Here is a 22,989-nt window from a genome sequence, read left to right on the forward strand (position 1 = left end):
AGATGCAACCCAAACCACTTACACTCTCTCATTCAAATACACACCTACAGAGCCAAACTCTTGCATGCACACATACATTTTTTTCTTATTTGCAGCCCCGGACCAGACTCCAAATGACCCCACCTCCTGCCCCCTGCAACAAAGGTGCTCTCACTCCTGCACAGCATGCAACAGGAACCATGAAGCTGAATTAGGTGCTATAGTAGCCCTTCCGCCTACACCGTACGTTCTGCTGGGCTCTTCTCCTCGCTCTGCTGGGCTCTTCTCCCCGCACAGCTGGGCTTTTCTCATCCGTCGCTCTGCTGGGCTCTCCACGCCCATCACTCTGCTGGGCTCTTCTTCCCGACCTGTTTCCCCAGCCGGCCACCTTGCAGACAGTATTGTACCTCTTGCTGCACAGCGTGGAACTCGTTGGTCCTCGTTGCCAGTTGTTTGGACTTAGCTGGGCCTCGGCACTCACACTTTACAAACGACACATGAGCCTGATTCCGCTGGACCTTCTCTTTATTTCTGCTCCCACATACTGCCTCTCTCCTTCCCTCGTCCCTCCCCTTCCTCCCACCTCCCGCTCCCTCCCACCACCCCAGGTCCCTCCTCCTTAAAGGAGCTCATCTTCTTTCACCAGGTAACAAAGCCATCCACCCATCACACATTTGGTTATAGATTTGTCTTCCTATGTGAGATAGGGTGTGCTGAGATGTGGGTCCTTTGCTTGCTGCAGCCTTAGTCAGGCACAGCAAGGTCGAAACATGTCAGGAGTTGTGTTTGTTTCCATGCAGAGGGAATGTGGATCGGCTTGATTGCACACATTGGTGGCAGCACCATACTGATTTGTATGTGGAGTGTTCCCTTTTGCAATGATGAAGATAGGCTAAAAAATAGTTGCCTGGAAGATTGCCCAGAGTGCTGCCAGTAGTTAAGATCAACTCAAAACCCTTGACCGATCCCGATTTGTGGTCATAGTTTGGCTACTTATGTGGGAGACGCTATGCCCAGATGTGGGCTCCTTGATTGCTGCTCCATAGTGACCTCACAGAGGTTTTGGCCTCGTTTATCCACATATGTGGAGATGCTGCTTTCCCTGTAGAGGCAATGTGTCCTAGCAGTTCGGGCTGAAGTGCAAAGCATTGCTGGCATTACAGCTGATTTGCATATGCCTGATTCCATTCTGCAATGGCACAGGTATGATAACAAATGGTGGTGTAGAAGGTTGCTGAGAGCACTGCCACTGCCATTGGTTACAAATAATTCAAAACCTTCATCATAAATTGTGGCTATATGGTGTGAAAGTGCACCATCAGATGGTGCATCACACCCAATACGAAATAGGAACCCAGATCAGATTCCATACCCATACTCACTGTGGCCCCTCTGCTCATACATTACAGTACTGTACGAATGTAATACTGGATAGCAAGCCTGGTGGAGCAAATGCGCTGCAAAGTGGCATGTTTTCACAGGACCCTTACAAGCAGCACTGCTGAGGAGTGATGGCATCTTCACAGACTGGGGTCTAGCATATATTATAGCTGCTTGGAGGAAAAAGCATGAGCTAGGTATTTATGGGCATTTTATCCTTGCCCTCTGTACCACCACATGCCATTATCCTCATCACAAATAATCTTTAAAGCAATTCACAACAGCAACACTTCAAACCCAACACAGGCTTTCTCACTATAAAAAATCTAGACATATTGGGCCTGATTCATTGAATAATTGCCCGGTTCAAAGTGACTTTGCGCTGCTGAAAAGCGACTTTGCACTGCCTACACAAACCCTGATTCATGGAACCGTTCCAAGTGTATTTTTGCCGGGTAAAATCAGGGCAACGTCATTTTGTACTGCAGAAATTACTATGCGCTGACTTTGCCCGGACTTTGTACGGCAAAAATACACTTTGCACGGTTCCAAGAGTCAGGGTTTGCGTCGTCAGTGCAAAGTCCCGTTTCAGCAGTGCAAATTCACTTTGAACCGGGCAAATATTCCATGAATCTGGCCTATTGTTGGGCCAGAGTCTCAACTTTTTGTTGGCGTGAGTGATGAGATGCAGCAGTGCCTCTTATCACTTGCACCAAAAAAAGGAGCCGGCCCATTCTCAAAGGGCATCGGAAGCAGCGCATCCTGGATGCACTCGTTCCGATGGCCTCTTTTGCCCATTTGAGCATGTCATGGGGCATTTCTGCACATATGAAAAATATTTAAAAAGAGCATCGCGAATTCACAAACGGAATGTACTTTTAAATGCACCGAGGTGAGGGTCATCTCCCTACGCCTGTGGGAACGGTCACAGTCGTAGGACCAAATCATGACAGGATCTTTTCTGACCTTGCCATGATTTTTGTGTGTGTGTGTGTTTGACAGCCGCCATTAAAACTGTGGTAGCTACACTTCAAGCAGGGGCCCTGCCTCAGTGAAATGTGCAGGGCGTCTGTCATACATTAGTGTTGGGAATTTATGCACGGGGGCTGAACAGCACATCTTTTCTCCACTGTCCAGGCCCTCCTAAAATGATCAAGTGACCTTTGAGAATAAGGTGACCTGAGCATTTCTGAAAGCAGGGCAAATGAAACCAGCACATTCTCTGGGCTCCTATCATTTGTGTTGCTTTTTGAGAATCTGACCCGTTGACTTTGTTAATGCTTGCTATTAATTGGTGTCCTGACCTTCAATGCTTGCGAAGGTCCATGACTTCATCATTCTGAGATATAATTTTGAGCTACATTAGAGTTAAATATTTGAACTTGCATTAACGGGACAGCTTCTCTTTGAACTGTGACCTCCCTTGTTAGAATTTCCGATGTGAGGGATTTTTTGGGCAAAGCAATACTCTCGTGTAGTTTGGTATAGGTGAAACATTGCTACAGATGGTTTGCGGGCAGCCGTGATTTGGCTGCTCGAAGTGGTAGGATTTCGAGGGAAGGATTCTGCGGCCCATCTGGAGAAGATGGCTGCTGGAGATGAATAATTTATCAGACTGATGCTCTGAAATAACCTTTCAGCAGTGGGAGCTGGGAGGCTGTGATGAGAGACATAGCTAATGAGGGAAATGGTCCCTAGGGAGTCCCCCTGGCAGGCAAAATCATAATTGTGGAGACGAGGAGTGCTTCCGCCAGGCAGTCGGAGTTGTAAGTGTGTAAACTTTTTAATTGTCCCTTTCCCTGCGTTTATAAACATGATCATTGATGCCTTCCTGTGATGAGAGCAATTAAGATGAGATAAACGTTAGTTTGAGGTTCTGTGCATGCTAATGAACCCCTGCACATTGACTTTGCAGGACCCCTGTCTCTCAATGGACCAGCCGCCCGGTACATATAAACCATATGAAGTGGGCCAACAATTGGGCATCTGGGTGAACAATTCGGATGGAGTAACCCCAGCGGCTGGAAAGGTAGAGTATGGGTTGGGTAATCTGTATATGTATAGCCCACATACGCCATTGCTAAAGCCTTGAAGCGCTGTACACTGACTGACATCAGCGATTCCCTCCACTCCATGGCTCCGGGGTTTATGCAGAGCAGAGTGTAGAGAGTGGTTGCTCATTGAGAGTTGTGCGTTGAGTTTTGAAGGTTAATGTATTGGGCATGGGCAGGGTGTTTAGGGGTGTGTGAAGATATCTGTTTGGTGCTCTGGTACCATTGCTATGCTATTCTTACAAGCACTGACTTAAATGGAAAGTGTCAGATTTGTACTAGACTATGGCAGGTTGCTGTGGTCAACTGGTGGCAAGGTTTGCATCTGATAGGGTTGTTGCAGTGCAGGGGTAAAGCAGAGGTTTAATTGAAGTCATAGGAGAGGAACTGGGAACTACCAATCGAAGTGTTCGGAGCTTTTAATTAGAGTTAATTGCCCAATGTCATCCTATGAAGTCTATATAAAAGGAATGCTTGTGAATTCTAGGTTTGGCCTCCAGGGAGCACAGTGTTTCCGGACTACAGCAACCCCAAGACGGCTGACTGGTGGATTCAGGCGTGTGTTGACTTCAAAGATGTTCTCGACTATGATGGAATCTGGATTGTAAGTCTATCTGTCCTTCTTTTGATTCCACACTTAATGGGCATGTCCGTTATAGCATTTCTGTGTGTAGATTACTTACTAGGAATCCCATACCTCTAAGTGCTTGCTTTCCTCATCCTAGTCCTCAACGCATGAGATAACTACCTCGAGACAGAGAACAACCTTTTTTGTTCCAATCAAAAAGCCCCCCTTAAGACCTTTGAACGTGCTCCTGTCACGGGCACGGGGAGCGTACAAACACACCACTTTCCCAGTATTCCACCTATAGACAATCCAGCAAACAGCCCGTGAGTAATTGCCCACAATTGGCAGGGGCCAGGACGAGGAAGAGAACGACTCAGAGTAATGGGATTACTTGTAAATTCTTTTGAGATAACAATCTCATCCCTCTTCCTTATCCCAGTCCTCAATAGTATGATTACATGGAAAGCAATAAAGAAGGGTGACATTGCAGTGCAAAAACAGTGCACACAACTCTATGCAGTTCACCAAAAGCACCCTTTAATATGTCAATGAGTTATAATGCATGAAAGGACTGCTGAGTACAACTTCCAGTGAAGATAAAGGTCTGAGTGGAGGTTGGGGCAGGCAAACCAAGTAGTTGCCCTGTAAATCACCACCAATGGGACACCTTTGAACACGGATCAGGAAGCGGCAATGACACAAGCAGATCTACCCAGCTTTTAAACTATACATGGATTTCGCTTCTATTTATTCTCTAAATGAAGGTCCCATTTCAGCTAATTATTAAACTGAGTAGGGCTGGCTTATGTGTTTTAGAATCCAATCCATCCATTAGACTCGAGGCATCGGCCATGTTAGATACTGTCTCAATCCACTTGCTCAGTGTCTCGGTAGTAGGCTACTGGGCAGAACTCCCAAGAAAAAAGATCACAAACAGTTCTTTGCACTCTCTCTTGCCTGCAGTCTCACCACCCACCCAGCAGCTTAGGTTAGCGTAGAGAGGATTTAGAACCTCTATACAACAAGAGCAGGGAGGACTAAATCCCCATGCAGAAGAAACTTGGAAAATACCTTGGGTCTCAAAAGAGGCTGGGGCACAAACATTCACAAACACTGAACCTCTGATAATGGTCAGAAGAAAGCAAGGACCCCAGCGCGCCAAGCCTGTGAGCAGATGCTATAGCCACTTGAAAGACTCTCTTGTAGGAAAGGGAAAAATCCTCAAAGGGCTTGAAGGGAGCAGTATGCAAAGCCTCCAAGACCATAGGGAGATAATTCGGGTAGTGGGGCTGAACCCCAGTGGGGCAGATATCTATACCCCTAAAGAGGCTGGGGACTAACTCCTCAACATAAGGAAAGGGGACTCAGGAAACCCTAAGAGCTCTCATGGAAGAGGGAGCCAACCCTGACCCAGTCCTTCCCCAGCATAAGTGGGAACAATGGAACCAGGTTTTAGGTAAGGGGATCAATGTCAGCCCTACCGCACCAAGTGCCCTGCATAGGCTCTAAGGGTAGGAGCGGCAGAGGTGAGGCTTGCAGATGGGGGAAGTCTAGAATTGAGAGCAGCGTTTACTGTGTCTGTGATCACGACACTTAGCTCACCTGCAGAGATGGAGATGGTGAGGTATGTTATGAAGGGCCAGGGCTCACTATTGGAGGGAACCTGGGGGGAGCAGGCTACATTCTCCTGGGACTCCTCCAGGAGAATTATGATATGTAAAGATGCCTTTCACTACCATCTCTATCATCTCTCCTCTGGGATCAGATTGGGATTTCCTATCATCCTCCTATGGTGCACAGAGGACCGACTGAGCTGGATTAAAGATTCAAGAAAAAACTGGTCTCTAACCAAATCAGGCAAAATTCATAGGAGAAAGCAGACAACTATTACCTTGCAATCCGATGGAAAGGGTAGGGCTGTCTTATCGTGCCCATTGGGCCTTGGCTCTTCCCTAGCCTCACTTCCACACCGATGCCCAAAGTTCTTTGGAAAAGACCGTGCCAACGTCATTCTTCCACATAAAGATGTGGGTAGCCCTCCCGGCGTTGGACCATGGGGGTGGGTCTGTCCATGGTTCCAAGAAATACGCGGCAAGCAGAGAATCCTAAGTGGGCCAACTTCTTTTACACACTATCTGTCGGGCAATCAAGAAAGGCAAAGGCTGGCAGAACAGGGAGTTTGACAGACTGGCAGCCTCAGGGAAACCAAGCAAGAGCATAAGAAGGTATTTACCGTGTAGGGGTCATCTGTCAGAAGAGAGAAAAAAACAGGAGACATGCTTGATAAATTGTGCTTTTATCCTCCATGCACAAGGAGAGAATTCAAGGGCCACGTTTACTAATGGGGACTTCTTTCTCCGGAAACAGATGCCTCATATGTTGAGGACTGGAGTGGGGAAGAGGGCTGAAGAGATTATTCTCTCACCTTACACTGAACTGATCTGACGAGAAGGCAAAGGGGCCATGTGTATTGCAATGCCATTCATGTAGCCTCTGTCCTTGTGTATAAAGTTGTACAACCATCTGCCTTTTGAAATAAACACAAAAGTGGGACATCAAGAACATTTGTCCAGGAATGTGAAAGTGCCCTTGTGTTCCTGCGCTAAATCATGCAATCATGTTTTTTCGAATAATTAAGGGTGATAGAGCATTTGGGGATGCAAGGCAGTACTGCAGAATGTTGTGCTGCATGCCGTCTGAAGAAAATTTGCAAGAACCACCCATGAGCCCTGCTTATTCAATATCTCTCACTTAGCACATGTATCTGGAACAGGGTGCTCTTAAACCAGCGTCAAGGGAGTATTCGAAAAAATGGCTTTCAAGGGCCCATCAATTTCATATAAATTACTAACCTGTACTCTTAAACCTTTCAAAGGTGCAAACATATGTAATGACGCTGCCTTAATGATGGAAATGACTGCATGCTACTAGTAAGATACAACCCCAGGAACAGATGTCCTTCTGACAGTGTTTCTCCCATCATTGATCTCCAGAGGGCACACTTTACAGGGAACTTTATTTGCCTTGATCTCGGCTGTTGAATGCTCGGACCCCGAGGGAGCTTCAGAAGGTTCACAGTGAGTGGGGTGGAAGAACTGTGGCCCCTTGTTATGCCACCCAGCTTGGGGGAGTCCAGTGCATCTCCCGGTCTCACTGTCTCCCCAGCGGTTTCCTCTTCTAGGGCTTCCTCTGCCAGTTCCAGAAGGTGGCCTGGCAAGAGAGAGGCTCGGCCTTTGGAGGTGAGGGAGCTAGAAGGGAGAGACATTTTGTATTTTGGGGGCAGGAAGCCTGCTGTATTATGCATGTTAAGCCGCAGACCACATCTGAAGAAATACACAATGAAGATGCCACAACTACATGGGGCACGTGTTTAAGAGTGGTGTAAATTGTTATATCACTCTTTACTCCTATGATACCCACCTTTCAAACAAGCATTGACAAAGTGAATATGCGTGCAGAGGGTAACATTCTATTTTGTGAAGCCCCACTGAACAAAAAAGGCATTCTTTCTACCTTTTCAAAGCCATAGCAAGTAGCTTTGCCAATTTTCTTTACAGCGTTCCCATTGAGCAGTATCCCCAATGCTCCGAGAAAGTCAAATTCCCTGTTTGCACTCTAGCCTTATTCTTACTTTCATTTCTCAAGGCCACATAGATCACGCATGCTCCAGATATCGGCCAGTCTCATGTGGATACCTTGCAGCGCTGTTTGGAGCAGGCACTGCAGAGTTCTTCCTGACAAGAAATCCTACACCCTGATTTAGTAAAAGGGATGCCCACACAGCAACTATGCAAACCATCATGAAACTAATAACACAGTTCTGCAAAAACACTCATCTGTAAGTGAAAATGCTGTGCTATAATATATTGAGGAAATTGATTCGCCTTAATGCATCGTTACATATACATGCACCAGCTTCAAGTTGTCACACAAGAAACACACACACTAAATAGTAACATTATGAGGGAGCTGACAGACACAAGTAAATGAAAGTCTGGTCTGCTGTATGACAAGACTATCATTTACTGCCATTGCATGATGCTTCCGGTCAAAATACTGATGTGGTTAACATGCAATGGGCCGTTGAAAGGCACTCTGCATCATGGAGTAGCTGATCGACACTAAGGGCCCTCTACACACTGCTGCAAGACCTCTGACAGAAAGCTAAAGCTCTTTCTAAGCAGACTTATTTTCATTAAAAGTGTAAGTGGTTGCAGAGACAGTTGCAGCTATTACTTTTTCATGGAGCTTAACTTGATCTGCAGAATTTCAGCTCTGGAGTCTCCAACTATTAAGATCCATTTTCATTTTAAATACATGTTATGTTATGTTATTGTGCATTTATATAGAGCATTATATACCATTGGTATGGTCTGAAGGCGCTGGTAGGTTGAACGCCCTTGGGAAGCAAAATTCAGATCAGTAGAGAGAGTAGAGAGAGTCAAAGGTGCGTGTGAGCACCGGGTATGTGCGCAGCTGGTGCGGTATTCGTGTAATAGCGGCTTCTTAGCGGTAGGTGTGGTGGTTGAGAGATCAGCAGTATGTGTTTGTTCTGGCAGGATTTATCCAGCCCGAATGTGGCTGCGTTAGGCCTGAGGAGAACGCCTGGCTGGGGGGTGTGTAACCAGCAGTGTTTACTTAGAATGATGTGGAGTGTGCGGCGGATGTTGGTATGAGAACAGTTATACCGAATGGTGTCATAGTATCTCTGTGTTCTAGTTGAGTGGTGGTGTAAAGGAGAGAGTAAGCGTGGTGGTGTGATATGATGGGTTATATGTTCTTTCAAACGTTCTCTGCATTCAAAACCATACTATATACGTCACGAAATTCTATTCTATGCGTTCCAGTCCGTTCCATGCACTCCTATCCGCTTCATGCACCCCAGTCTGCTCGACACATCCCGGTCCGCTCGATGCACTCATGCACTCCAGACCACCGCGCATGCTCCAGTCCATCCTGCGCGCTCCAGTCCGCCCCACGTACTCCAGTCTGCCCCACGCATGCACTCTTATCTGCCCCATGTAAAGAATACTACTTGAACTCTAATTCGTCACACAGCAAACCATAACAATGACTAGATGGCAATAAAATAACAAAAAATATAATCTGCATAAAGAAAGATGCAAACACTGAACATATAAATACAATACACTATAAGCCGTACATTATAGCAACATGTAAATCCCAAAATACTTTATGCAGTTCCGTGCTATGCCGTTTCCCATACACATTCCTTTGAAAAATGATGGCCTGATGCTGGAAATACCGAAGCTGCATGGTATTGGTGCACCATTAATCAATGCTGCTTTTGGGATGAAAAGCTTAGTGTAAGGCTGTTGTGCTATAACCCCGTCATTACTCATAAGGATGCCACATTTTGAAAACCATTTGAATGTTAATGGGGCCAGAGAGGATATGATACAGGACCATCTCAAATGAAAACATAGCTGGAGTTGGAATGAAAGAAAACAAGAGGAACATTTGTGTGTAAGGGAGAGAGGTGGATCTTTTATCCCCATGGAGGTGGAGGCACAGGGGGCAGTTCATACACCATCTCCAACACAGTACTTCCTGCCGATCCACCCATCTCCAGTCTGTTTCACGACTGTCATATAATTGATCGGTAGTGTTGATGTTGACTTACTTTGCACAAGACACACACTGGTCTACAAGATGGGGCGCTTTCCCTTTGAAAATACGTATGCCTTATCTATAACCATGTTCCTGCAAACACCAAGTTACTTCGCTTAAGCACAAAATTTAGCGTGATAGCTGAACACCCTGTGGGACAATTCTTTCCTGTGAAATTTGGCTGTGTGAGCTGCATGCAAGGCTTGAGAACCAAGGCTTGATTATTTCAAACAGCAACACTCCTTCTCCTTCTAACCACGAACGGCCACTGTGCAAGTGGAGCCACAGCACAACTCACTTTGAGGAAATTGCAAGAATGGACTAATGTCTGGTCTACTTTTGTGCTTGCCCAGACAGTTGAAGTTACACAATGGTAGTTCTGTGCAGTGCAAAGACACTAACCGACAATTCAAGCTTGGTGTCAGAAGCGAACAACCAGATACAGGGCACGCTCGGCTGGAGAAAAGCAGTCTTAGTTGTTTTCTCTGGGGACTTTAGAATGCACCCTGCTGCCTCGTTGTACTGCCAGGGAGCCTCATGCTGCCGATTATCATTGTCTCCCTTGCAAGCAGCTCATTTCTGATGTGAGCCTTTTTGATCAGTGTCTAGTTTTTCCTGCACAAACAAGATTGTAACACTGCTAGCTCCACTCACTCCCACAAAAGTACAGCCATTATAACTGAGCTTTCATCAGGTTCGTTCTGCATCACAGAGCAGTGTACTAGAACTTGGGCCCTCTCTGATATGTAGCTTCAAGAGCATTGTCAGGGAGCTGAAACTCTTTCCAGCAAGTCCTACAAAGAAATGACTACTCTACTCTGCTCAGACCAGTGACTTCACATTAGTCTAGAAGGATTCACTCTGCTAACCTTTACTGAAGGTAATGCCTCATTTGAGCAATAGCCCTTGGAGATCAATAATGGAAACCTTTGCAGAACCTTCGCCGCCACTATGTTTAATTTACATGTAGTGCAATTTGGGGGACTTATTCAGAAGTTAAAGCTGATGCCATGTATATTTGTGTGTTTTAATGTAGGCTTCACGAGGTGGTAATACGCTTCTATCTTCCAAGATTGGAGCTTTATTTGCCAATCCCAGAGCCTTTAATCTGGTTTGGTCGTAAAATGTGTTTTATCCTAGTCCAGTTCTAAGGAGCCCTGTGAAGGATTAAGTCTGCTGCTAGCCCCTATCATAATCCTGCCCCAAGAAGTGTTGCTGGGATTGCAAGCCTTCTGGGCCTCTTGGAGATAAATGGGCAGAATTAGAGAAACAGCAAAAAGTCTCCAGTTGACTGCAGAAAGGACCCTATTGAAATCCTGGCATTAGATATACAGGGAGTTGTTTGGGCACCAGAGACTGGTCCATAGGAGAGTCCTGGTGTTATCTTGACTGTAAAGAACACAGTGATAGCATTCTCCTTTCAGCGAAGAGTCTTATTTTAACCACCAATCTATCACTGAACAAATTCATGGGATTTCTTTCTGGTCCAAAAATACACCTACTTCTCAATTGCACTTTGGAATCAGACCAGAAAGAAGGCCTTTGATCTGTCATGGCATGCACTGTGGGAGGTAGAGCAGTTCAGAACCACTTATAAGAACAGTCCACTTTTTTTAAAGACACCTTTGTGGTGAATCAGCAAGCTGCCCTCAAATGATTGCTAGTGAGGGCAGTGTTGCTTAGATGCATGGCCACAACTCTCTGCAAATTGCTCTGGTTCGATGGTGTCCTTCTTACAATAACGCCAATGAAAGAGAACATATACATATTATCAATATATATGCAGCAATAGTCTCTAACAAAATTTTCAATTAAAACCTCAAGCCCAAATGCAATCAATGGAAGACAAAGCTTCTGGTAAGCAGGAGGAGGGGAAAAACACAAATATAAGGAGGGTGGGGGGTGGTTCTGAAAAATCTTCCTCTCAGAAAGGCCACAAAAGTTTTAAAAGGTAAGTCACCTGAGAATAGTCAGAGTAATGGGAGTAACCTACCCAAGCATAAATCAGGTTACAATAAGCCTCCCTATGTACACAGACCCAGTGGATCTTGTGTGGATTGTGAAGCAAGTGACCATGTGAAGGGGCACCCCAGATGTAAAGTCAAAATATTGGGGGTCCACTCTGTGAGTCTGGCCATCCTCTCCTATGAGGAGGAAGAAATGATCACACCGGCATCCTTCTCCTCAGATTCCTTCCAAAGTGGGATAGATTCTGAGGTAGTATTAGTTTCCATGGGTTCCTGGAAGCGAAGAGTTTCAGATGCCTATGCTAGGATACCTGACAACATGAAGAACTACTTTAAAGAAAGTGTGCTGATCAATGAAGTAGACACTCCTGCCCTTAGGAATAGTGGAGCAAGAAGAACTGTGGTGGATGCCCTATTGGTCAACCAGGAGGAGCCTGCTAGAGCTCCCCTCATGCCCACATAGTTTGCTGATGGCCCCCCTCCGAAGTTCCCAGTAATTCCTGCAAATGTAACTTTCAATGGTACAGTAGTGAGGATTCCTGTGAGCATACAAAGGCAAGTCAGTGGAAAGGTCCTGCTGGGAAATTACCTCAGAAACGTAGGTCTCGTGGGGGTTACAGCAGAGAGACCCTGCACAAGGTCACAAACAAGAGCTGACCTGGCCAAGCCCACGGCTGAACCCAAGGCCAAAGGGGAAACCCAAGGCTAAGGGAGTCAGAAAATCAAAAAGAGGTAAAGAGAACATTCCCCCAAACTCACCTACCACTGAGGTAGAGGTAGTAGGCCAAGAACCTGAACCTGATGAGGAAGAGGTGCTGCCTGAAATAGACAACCCAAATGACCATCCTGAACTCTAAAGTTTATTGGTTGAAGGTGGTCTTTATAGGGAAGAGTCCAGTAAGGGCCAATGTGAGTGCCCATTTTCAGAAGGCCTAAGGAGACAGGCCTGCTGCCAGTTTAAGGGTGAACCACCTGGGAAGCATAGGATTTATTGGGAAAGTGAGCTTCTGTACAGTGAGTCCACAGAGTCTACTGAAGGAGACCATGGGAGGTTGGTGGTCCCCCTTCAAGTCAGACCCTTCCTCCTGAAATTGGTGCATGAAGCCCCACTTGCTGGTCCCCTTGGGATCAGGAGAACCAAGCAAAGGTTATCCATGCATTTTTACTGGTCCAAGATGGGGTGCAAGTAGTAGGCCATTGCAGGAGTTGTGCCACTTGCCAGATCTCTGGCAAGAGTGCTCAACAATCCAGGCTCCATTGGTGGCACTCCCTCTTGTGGGAGTGCCATTTCAGAAGGTGGGGATTGACATTGTTGGTCCCCTTGACCCTCAGCCATCCTCTAGCAATAGGTTTATCTTGATGCTGGTTGACCACCTCGCCAGATACCCTGAAATCTTCCCATTGAAGACAGTGACTGCCAAGTCAGTTGCTAAAGCTTTACTTGGCATATTTACTAGGGTTGGCTTCCCTAAAGAAGTTGTGTCTGACAGAAGCAGGAGCGTCATGTCCAAGTATATGCAGGCATGTGGAACGAGTGTGGGGTCACATATAGGTTTTCATCAGCTTATCATCCACAAACAAATAGCTTAGTTGAGAGGTTAATAGGACCCTGAAGAGCATGATTGGGGCTCTGGAAGAACCCCAAAGAAAAAGATGGGTTCTCCTGTTACCATGCTTACTCTTTGCTTACAGAGAGGTACCGAAAAGGGGGTTGGCTTCAGCCCCTTCGAGCTTCTTTTTGGTAACCGTGTGTTAAGTAATTCAATCCGGCGATACATCCTGGTCTCAGCCTAGTATGCAGCGCTCAACTGAAATGCCTATTTTGTTATATATACATGTTCAATATTTGAGAGATACACCAGTCATATCACACCCCTTATTCAAACACCCCGGGTCATGATGGACCAGGAACCAGACTGGTTGGTAGAGGCAATATTTATTTATTTAGAAATTCAAGAAAATCATACACTTTTTAATATATAGGGGCAGCAATCACCAATGGGCTGACAATAACAAATAGGAATCTGTAAAATGCACTTAAATTAATTCTTTGGCAACACAGATAGAAAACACCAGAGAATAGAGATACTTTTGAATTTTTGGAAATATAGCACTCAAGTTAGGATTTCCCACTGCTATATTCCTCAACCACAAATAATCAATTCTAAATAGATATTAGGAAGCAGCAGGTAATCAGGAATGAGGAATAAGAAACAAAATTCAAATCCAACTTTCCCTCCCCAAATAAGAGAAGAAAACGGATTTGAAACCCTTGCAATGTTAAAATGACACTCGGAAATGGCTGAATAAAACAATGAATGTGTGCAAAAATCCTTAAATCAGTACAAATCTTTATGGGAGCAACACTGGACAGTTACAAGCAGCCGTAAGCAATAGATTGAGCAAAAGCATACAATTCGAAAATGAATGGAAGATTTTAAACAGTTTGCACTCAAAAAGACACATTGGCAATTTAGCAAACTTTGCAATTCCCACCTGAAATTAACCAAACGGTTTTTAATAAGAACGGGTGAAATTCACTGATTTGGAGTGCAGTGGTTGGGGTGTAGCTATAGATCTTAGGTACAATCAGGAAGTGATATTAAGTCTTTAGCTATTAAACTGAGGGAGCTACGTAATGTAGAATAAGAGGCATTTTTAGAAAAATCGGGTAGTGAAAACAGAAAAGAAATCCAGTTTGGAAAAGAACCGTTTTACTCTATACTAGAGCATTCAGGCTAGAATATCAAAGAGGGACACAGTAAACTCCAGGGGTGAATCATTAGTTCAACCCTAGGTCCCCAACGCCCGCCCTGGCGGAACCAGTCCGATCACTCGAAATATGATCGATAGTTTAGGATTTAAATTATAAGAATTACTAAATAGACAGCGCTTGCACTAGAAATCAATGACAGGGTTGCAATAAGGATTCTGACAATGTTACAAGTTATTAAGGTAAGGATAGGATGGTTTAGAGATTGGGATAGGACAAGGTAAGGCAAGGTATGCTATGGTTTTCTATGGTTCCTATTGATACTTACAGTCCACTTTAGTTTAGGATATTGGAACATCAAGGATTCTGGTCACCACATAGATCTGGTCTAACAAAGGACAGCTGGGCAAACTCAGTGGGACAGATCAGCTGGGCAATTCTGGTCACCGGACTACACTGGACTGGCACTTCTGGTTACTGGATAATACAGATCAGCGGGATGGCAGTTTTGCAGCAGGCATGCATGTAGTGGCAGCAAACCAAGCTGGTTTAGGAAGCTTCCCACAATTTGGGTAATGGGATTTTAGAATGGAGGTTTCAGTTTGAGGCCTTGCTGGGAATGGGGTCAGCAATGCATAGGCTTTGGCTTTGCAACAAATATCTGGAATGAAGGAAACAGGAACCGGACGCCACACAGGAATTCAGGAAGAGAGCCAGGAATCAGTCTTAGGCCTAGTCAGGGGCCCTTATTTATAATGCCAGATGACATCATTACAGTATATGACAGGGGCAGGATTCACTATGCCCACCTCTAATAACAGGATTGGGCAGGGGTAGAAGTCTCCGCCTAGCTCTTCACTGATTGGATTTCAGGAAAAGGATGCCATGTTTATGAGGTGATTTTTACAGTATCTAGAAACCTCCCCTAGCTACTGGAACCAAAATCTAGTTTTGCCACAAAAACATATTTATGCAGTTGCAACCTCTTAGTAAATCAGATACACAGGTTACATATTTTGTGTGTCACATTTCAATCCAAACCTCAAGTCTGTGGGACTTCGCTTCGCCTTTCTGATACATTTTGGTAATTTTAAACATGAAAGATTTGGCCTAAAATTCACCAATTGTATTCACAGATGCAAATTGTCCACAGGGATGCATGTACAAAATGTTATGTTTGCAACATTAATACTTTCCTCGTAATCTGTCATATTTTATAACTTCTGTTCCCCATGCGGTATTGAGTTCTACCAAATTTTAACAGAAAGAACATAAAATTAGATTTAAAACTACAAACTTTTCACATTTTTACTAATTCTTGCTGCAGAGTTAAAAGTATTTAAAGTTCACTTATAAAATAGCCTTTGAAACCAAAAGGAAGTCCATTGTCACTTGACCATTTTTTTTGCTTTCCTCCAAATGACACCAACTGTCACTTCATACAAGGCAAAGTGGGATTTCCAGTATTAATTGAAGGTTTTAGTGCCCCTTCACACATGACAGGTGAGTGTTCCAGCCTGCTATTGTCCCAGCCTATACGAATGTCTGATGAGCATGTGAACTTCCTTTGTCCTGGTCCATTCAAAGTTTTTCAAGCTGGCAAGTAGTGCTTTCCTGTGCTGGAAGTTTATGGTGTGTCTGCAATTCTAAAGGAAGTTACAGGGCTACCAACTGACAGAACAGGTTTTTTAGAGCTTGCCAACTCAATCCAGTTGATTTAAAAGTCTTTATTTCCTAATTTCTGAGTCTTGATTTAACAAACCTGTGGAATAAAAATAGCCTATATAATTCCCTTACATTGCTAAGTAAGGTAAGCAGGCTTTCATTAACAATTTACTTTTAAATAGGCCATTTTTTCTTCAGGCAGCAAAACCCATTTTACCACGTGTGCTAAAAACTGCTAACATTTCTTTCATTAATTTCAAATTGGCAGCCCCATCTGCCTTTGCCATACTGCCTTGCAGCTAAAGTCATTTTCCTGGAAGCATGAGTTTTATCTGAACAAAGATACATGAAACTGACCAGGTTCAGATAGTTGAAGTTCTTTTGAAGACAGCTGGTGTTTGATACATTGTGGAAAAATATGTGCACGTTTCCGTGCGAGTGAAAACAGTATTTGGCTAATTTTTAAAAGTTACTTTTGACAGGGGCTGTCATTCAGGAATTAGGCCCGTTTTGATGAGACATAATGGATGATCCTGGGCATTGGAGGGCCTGTTAATCACAGTGGTTTCATAAGGACTGGATGAGTTTAGCATCAAACAGCACTTTTTGAAGGTTGAAAAAGGTGTCATTTTAAAGGGAATTTTGGGGGTTTTCAGCAAGGCAATGCTGCCTCTTTCACTTAATTCCATGTTAAATGTTCTAGAGCACACTGGCACACTCCTGCAGTGTGTATTCTGTTCCTCCCTGTCTGAAATGTGTGTGGCAGGGTGATGCAGCCATTATTTTGGTGGTTGTAAAAACGCAATTTTGAGATCCTTACATGCACAGAAGTCAGCACAGCCATTTTGCGGTTTCTTGCACAAAATGCTGCATAGCGATGTGGTAAAGCACAGCTGAGTGGGTCAATATATTCCACAATTGTAAGGGGACCACTGGCCATAGTCAAATAACTACCAATGCAGTAGACTATGTGCTGGGGTTAAGGAAGAGGATGGCCCTCCTGATGGCTCAGGCCTGTGACAAGTTGAAGGCTGGTCAGGCATTGGTGAACCATTGGTATGACAAGAAAGCTTCACTTTTTCACTTGATCATAGATCAAGAAGTCCTGATCACGAACCCTATAAGGCCCCGAGCCCTACATAATAAATGGTCAGGCCCTTACACAGTTGTAGAGCAGCTGGGTGAGGTCAACCATTTGGTGGACCTTAGAAGGCCAGAACAGGCCCAAACATCTTTCACATGAATTGGTTGAAGGCTTTCATCCCTAGGGTTGAAATAAGTGCACTGCTACTTGCATCAGATATGGAAGAGGAGGAACCAGAACCTCTCCCTGACTTATTCCAGAATGGCCCTTCAGATGTCTCCGTAAAGGATGTCCAGGTGTCCCCTCACCTGACTTCTGACCGACAAGGGGAAGTAAGAACTTTGCTGAGGCAGTTCTCCTGCTTGTTCTCACTAACTCCAAGTTTGACACCTTGGTGCAAACATGAGATAGACACTGGGTGTAGTGTACCTACCAAAAGTTGGAGTTACAGAATGTTGGATAGGGTGAGATCCTATATCAAGGCAGAGGTTAACAAGATATTGGAACTTGGGGTGATTGAGCCCTCCAGTAGTCCATGGTCCAGTCCTGTAGTTTTAGTGCCAAAAGCTGTTACCTCTGAACTTAGGTTCTGTATGGATTACAGGGCTCTGAATGCTGTCACCAGGACCGATGCCCACACCCTACGTAAAACCGATGAGCTGGTGGATACCTTGAGTGCCTCCAAGTACCTCAGCACATTTGACCTCACTGCAGGGTTTTGGCAAATAGCCCTAGCAGAACATGCCAAGGAGAAGACAGCATTCCCAACTCCAGTTCAGGGTAATGCCCTTCGGGTTGAGAAATACACCTGCCACTTTTCAGAGGCTTGTGAGCCATGTTCTAAATGGGATAGATTAATTCTGCTTAGCATATCTGGATGATATAGCAGTCTTCAGTGCCACCTGGGCAGAGCATGTGGAGCATTTTAGGATTGTGTTACAGGCTCTTCAGAAGGCCCCCTTAACCATAAAGTCCAGCACATGCCAGAATGGTCAATGATTTATTGTCTATCTTGGACATGAAGTCAGTGGGGGGAGGATTCAGCCTTTAGCCAGTATACTACAAGCAGTACAAGACTGGCTTACTCCCACTACACAAACCCAAGTGGGAGCCTTCTTAAGACTCATTGGGAACTACAGACATTTCATGGCAGACTATGGCACCATAGCTGCCACTCTGACTGCTCTCACTACTCCAAAGAAGACTAAGAATGTCTCTTGGTCTGAGGAGTGTGAGAAGGCCTTGAACAGCTTAAAAGACTCTATGTGACAGGCCCCTGTTCTAAGGGCCCCTGACTACAAACATACTTTTATTGTGCAGACAGATGCATCTGACACTGGGATATGTGCTCTACTGTCACAGATAGATAAGAAAGACAAGCAACAACCAATTGGATTCATTAGTCACCAGCTTAAGGACAAAGAGCTCAGGTGGCCCACTGAGTAGAACAATTATTCTCTGTCATGTGGGCCCTAAGGAACCAGAGGCCCTACCTCTATGGGGCACACTTCACTGTGCAAACTGACCATAAGCCCTTAAAGTGCCTGTGGAACATGAAGGAAGAAAATCCAAAGTTGCTTAGGGGGTCCATAGGCCTACAAGGGTTTGACTACACCATTGAACACAGTCCAGGTGTCCAACATAGCAATGCTGATGGGTTGTCCAGAATGTTTAACCAACCTGGAAATGAGGCCTACCCAGGGGTGAATTAGTTCCCCTGTCCTTATTCTGTGAGGGGCGAGTGTTTTGAAAGATTTCATTTATGTGTAATTTTCCCTCCATTTGTGGACCCCCCCAAACATGTTGCTTTTGTTTGGCTATCCTATCCTGAACTTTTACCAGTGGAGCCCATCCTTCAGCTGTGCTCCCCTCGGCTTTGGCTCACTTGTTATTGGGGGAACTGACACGTCCTTCAGACTGTCAGTATTGGGAAACTATGTTTCCCTTAGCCTTTGAACATGTTGCCATTTTTGGTAACTTTTGAACAGTGCACAATGTACCTTCCAGTACCTTGCACTGGAGTCCTTTTTGTTTAAGCCTGTAGCCACACTTGAAGGATTTTTTGGTGATTGTATGAGTGTGCCTGGGATGAACTAGTGGTAGCAGTTACTTTTAATAATGTTTTACTTATTTTTACTGAATCATACCACGTTTTCCGCGTTTGGTTCAAGACGGTGGCCAGGTCCGAAAATGACCGAGCCACAAAATCTTTTGTTCAGTTCATGGCCATTTTGTCCCTTGCCTTCACCCAGGTCGAGTAACCCGGGTTTTCCTTATTTGGGCATTAAGCCTCCTGCGAAAACCAATCTCTTTTGTTGGCTTCTGCCTGTCACGTGTGTGTGCCCAGGAATTGGGATGGGACTGTCTGGTACAAATCTGCACTAATGGTGCCAGGAAGTCTATAGTGCCTGAACGACTGAGACCACCGTGGACCGTGATTGGACGATGACTGGGATGCCTACATGAGATCAGATTTTGATTGGCAGTCCTTGATCTGGGCGCAAATCTCATCTTAGATAAGGGAAGGGGCTTTGCATCCATTTCAGGTGGATCACCTGAGTTCTCACCAAACTAAAGAAGGTGCCAAGTCTCCTGCATTGAGAAACAGACTTGTGAAACTGCCGGAGACCCTTTGGAAGGTTTTGGCACCCTACACCGTCGGTTGGCCCGTTGGACCCCTGCTTTCATCCTCGATAAAAGATGGCCTGCTAAAGTGCTTCACTCCTTTGGAGTAGTGGGAACAACTGCTCTCGGTGCCCCCTGCCTACCCAATGAACGGGCCCATTCGTAAGTGTTCCTGGGCCATCCAGTGAACTGTCCAGTTCTACCTCAGGATATTCTGCAAACCTGCTACCGTCTCGAGTTGCAAACCGAGACTTGGGACATCGCTTGCTATGGTCCTGTGCATTCCCCTGCCAAATTTAGCAGGCCTAGCTCCTCTAGGTCCCGAATAAGGAGAGTGTGTAACGCTGCCCGCATCTTTAAAATTCCTGCATCATTTCCTGTTGGTGACCGTCACTGTAGGTTCCTTGCTGTTTTGCTCTCCAGTGCCGTGAAGTCTGCTGCACCAGAATCTTCTTCATACCTTCTGAGAAAGCTGAGAAAAGGCAACTATCCCATCACGAACGATCGTTCTTCCCTGCAGCCGAAGATAGTTGGAGCACCACGAAAGTGCAGGACTCGAATATACTAGCGACCTCGACTAGACTGGCAAAGTTTGGTCCAGACTGTTCTGAGGGTCGATGAGTACTTGCATCACTTACTGGTGGCCCCCTGGCACAACCAATCCCTTTTATGCATGAATATCCCCTAAAGGTATTAGTTCCTAGCTGGGTTAGACTGAGCTCCCTAGCTATTCTCACTTTTTGAAAACTGCTCTGCCGCCAAGGGCAGATCCTACTTGAATAGTGGGAACCAATTCTTCATTGCCTCAAGCCCCTTCCTGACTTGCTACAGCCCGTCCAAGAAGACCCGCCTTGTGCTTCACCTGAACGATCGTGCATTTTCATGCACAACTGTACTGTTGAGCACAAGGCTTCCCACTTCTATGGGCTGGACTCGAAAGTTAAGGAACAACTCAGAAGAATTGTCTAATGCTCCTGGTGTGTTAACCCACACTTTTCTTTACAGGTGGTGGCTGTGTTTTCCTCATTTGCTGCATTAGGAAACGTATTGCATATATGCTGTGTAGTAGAGTAATTCTTTGTGGTAACTGTTTTTGCATAACCAAAGATTACTTGTGTCTATTGGTCCGGCAGACAATAAATGTATAGACATTTTCATATATACTTGTCTAAGAGTAATTTGTGGTTTGTTGCTGTGTGCACTCATTGTGGGCTTCCGATCACTCTCACCCCTCCTGAGACTTTGTCTTGACCACCTGCCAAGCTACTAAGATTGCTCTGGCTTTTCCAGAAAGTGCCCCTGTTTCATCAAACTGAGGGTGGCCTCCTAAACTATGGCTCACCAGGTCAGAGTTTAGAGATCCATCTTAACAACAACCCCCTGAGGAGAGGAAATAGAGAGAAGAACTGGAACTTTCCAGTAAGAATGCCCTCTCCTTTCCTTCTACCAAAACCAGCAATAATTAAAACCTTGATGTCATGCTTTGTGCAGGGGAGAAAATAATTACACTCTCCTGGTGTTACTACAGGGGGAGATAATATGGGCCCAGTTGGACATAGGAAGTAAAGGGTCTGCTGTAAAAGCTGCTCTTCTTCCTCCAGATTTGGAAATCTTAGGCCAGAGAAGGGTAGGATGTGTTCACAGACAGGCTAAAGGACACCCTTTGAAAGAACCCATTGTAACCATTTTAGCAAAGGAAATGTTGTTAGGAGTAGCAGTGATACCTGATATTCCTTCTCAACTGATCTTGGGAAGTGAAGTTCCACACTTTGATGAGAGGATTCTTCAAGTGGCTAAGCTAAAAATAAAAATCATCAATTATTTTTATGTAAATAAGTATAAGTTATTTCCACCTTATTCTCCTCAAAAATGTAAAGTACAAAAGCCAACATTTCAAGAGATCTAGTAGGCAATTGGAAATCCTGAGAGCCCCCCTTAAATGTGGGGGAGACTGCTGAATCAGAGGCAGCAAAATAACCTAGAATGGGAGGCCAGGTCTTTAGGGGAAGGGTATGTGATGAATCATGTGGACTCCTCACAGACTCCCAGCCTAAAGTGTCCTCCCATGTGGCCAGGGGAAGGCAGGCGCTACCTGATCCTGACCCTGTGGCTAGTATTAGCTGGGTGGATCACATGGGAGCAGAAAGCCATCATGGGAATGTGAGGACTACGTCAGGGAGATCATGATATTCATAATTTCCTGAGGATGAGGGTTCCCCGCTGCCTGGCTATTTGATGGCTTGTTGGCATCATGCAGATCCACTCCCCATCGTCCTTTGAACATGAAGTGTGAAAATCCCTGTGATAAACATGGAGGCAGAAGTCAAGGAACCAATAATATTCCTAATTATCATAGTTCTATACTGTATTCGAATTGTGAGGTTAAAAATAAACTATTGGTTTCCTTAAAACGTTTGCTGCAGTATACAACCGGCAAAACAGTAAAGCAGAGTAAAAAACAAATAGTTTCCACAATTTAATAACTTTAGGGACTTCAAGTTCCCTAATTCCCTAATTACTGGGACGAGGAAGAGGGGATCAGATGTGCAGAATTGCAGTATACAGTCTAGTGTTTCTGATGACCCACATCTGAGCGGAACTTTCAAATGTTTAAAACCCCCTCAGGTGCAGGCCTTCACGAGGAAGAGAAGGAGAAGCAGGAGTCATGAGAGGCAAATGAAGCAGCAGTTTAAATGCAGTGCAGGAGACAAGGTTGCAGCTGATTAGAAAGCGGGATGCTGTGGTAGAGCTGTGGCAGAGGTCGAGAATCCTTTGAATTGCAGATCACGTGCAGTGGGAACGGTAAAGAAACTGACTGCGCAGAGGGAGAGAGACGCTCTCCCCATGCTGCATGTCGCTCCATGTGTGGCATTCACTGGAGTGCACATGGAGCGAAAGAAGCTACATCTGTGGAAGGCGCGAGAGGAGGAAACCTGATCAGAGCTGTCAAAAGCAGGTTTTTCGTCTCTAAAAGCAGGAATACATGCAGGGGATCGAGAGGAGACGCATCAGCAGACCGGTGAGTTGGCCTTGCCAATGTAACACCAGGACACTCCTAACCCGACCGCTGATATCGCATAGTCATTTTGAATGCCAAACTAATAACAAGAAACCTTTTGAGTACTGAGATGAGAAATTAAAGCAATTTGGGTGCAAGTCTCATTTTGAGAAGGAGAGTGAAAAGAATCCTTGCAGTCACCATTGTCCAAGCCAAGAAGTGGTAATATTTTGTAACCGCCATTGTCCAAGCCAAGAGGTTACAATCTTTGACAAATATTATAACCATCATTGTCTAAGCCAAGAGGGGACAATCTTGAAGATATATT

At 45.1% G+C, this 22,989-nt stretch overlaps 1 protein-coding gene across 1 annotated transcript in view; it reads left to right on the forward strand.

The window, feature by feature from the left end:
- LOC138513998 (lysosomal alpha-glucosidase-like) overlaps positions 1-22,989 on the forward strand; it is a 1,078,298-nt gene that overhangs the window by 519,213 nt on the left and 536,096 nt on the right. Inside the window, exons 10-11 of the mRNA XM_069629222.1 lie at positions 3,275-3,388; positions 3,898-4,014. Coding sequence (XP_069485323.1) covers positions 3,275-3,388; positions 3,898-4,014 — 231 coding nt within the window. The remainder of the gene's footprint in view (positions 1-3,274; positions 3,389-3,897; positions 4,015-22,989) is intronic.

Source organism: Ambystoma mexicanum, chromosome 12 (assembly GCF_040938575.1).
Source record: "Ambystoma mexicanum isolate Mex_15411 chromosome 12, UKY_AmexF1_1, whole genome shotgun sequence".
NCBI classification, from domain to species: domain Eukaryota; kingdom Metazoa; phylum Chordata; class Amphibia; order Caudata; family Ambystomatidae; genus Ambystoma; species Ambystoma mexicanum.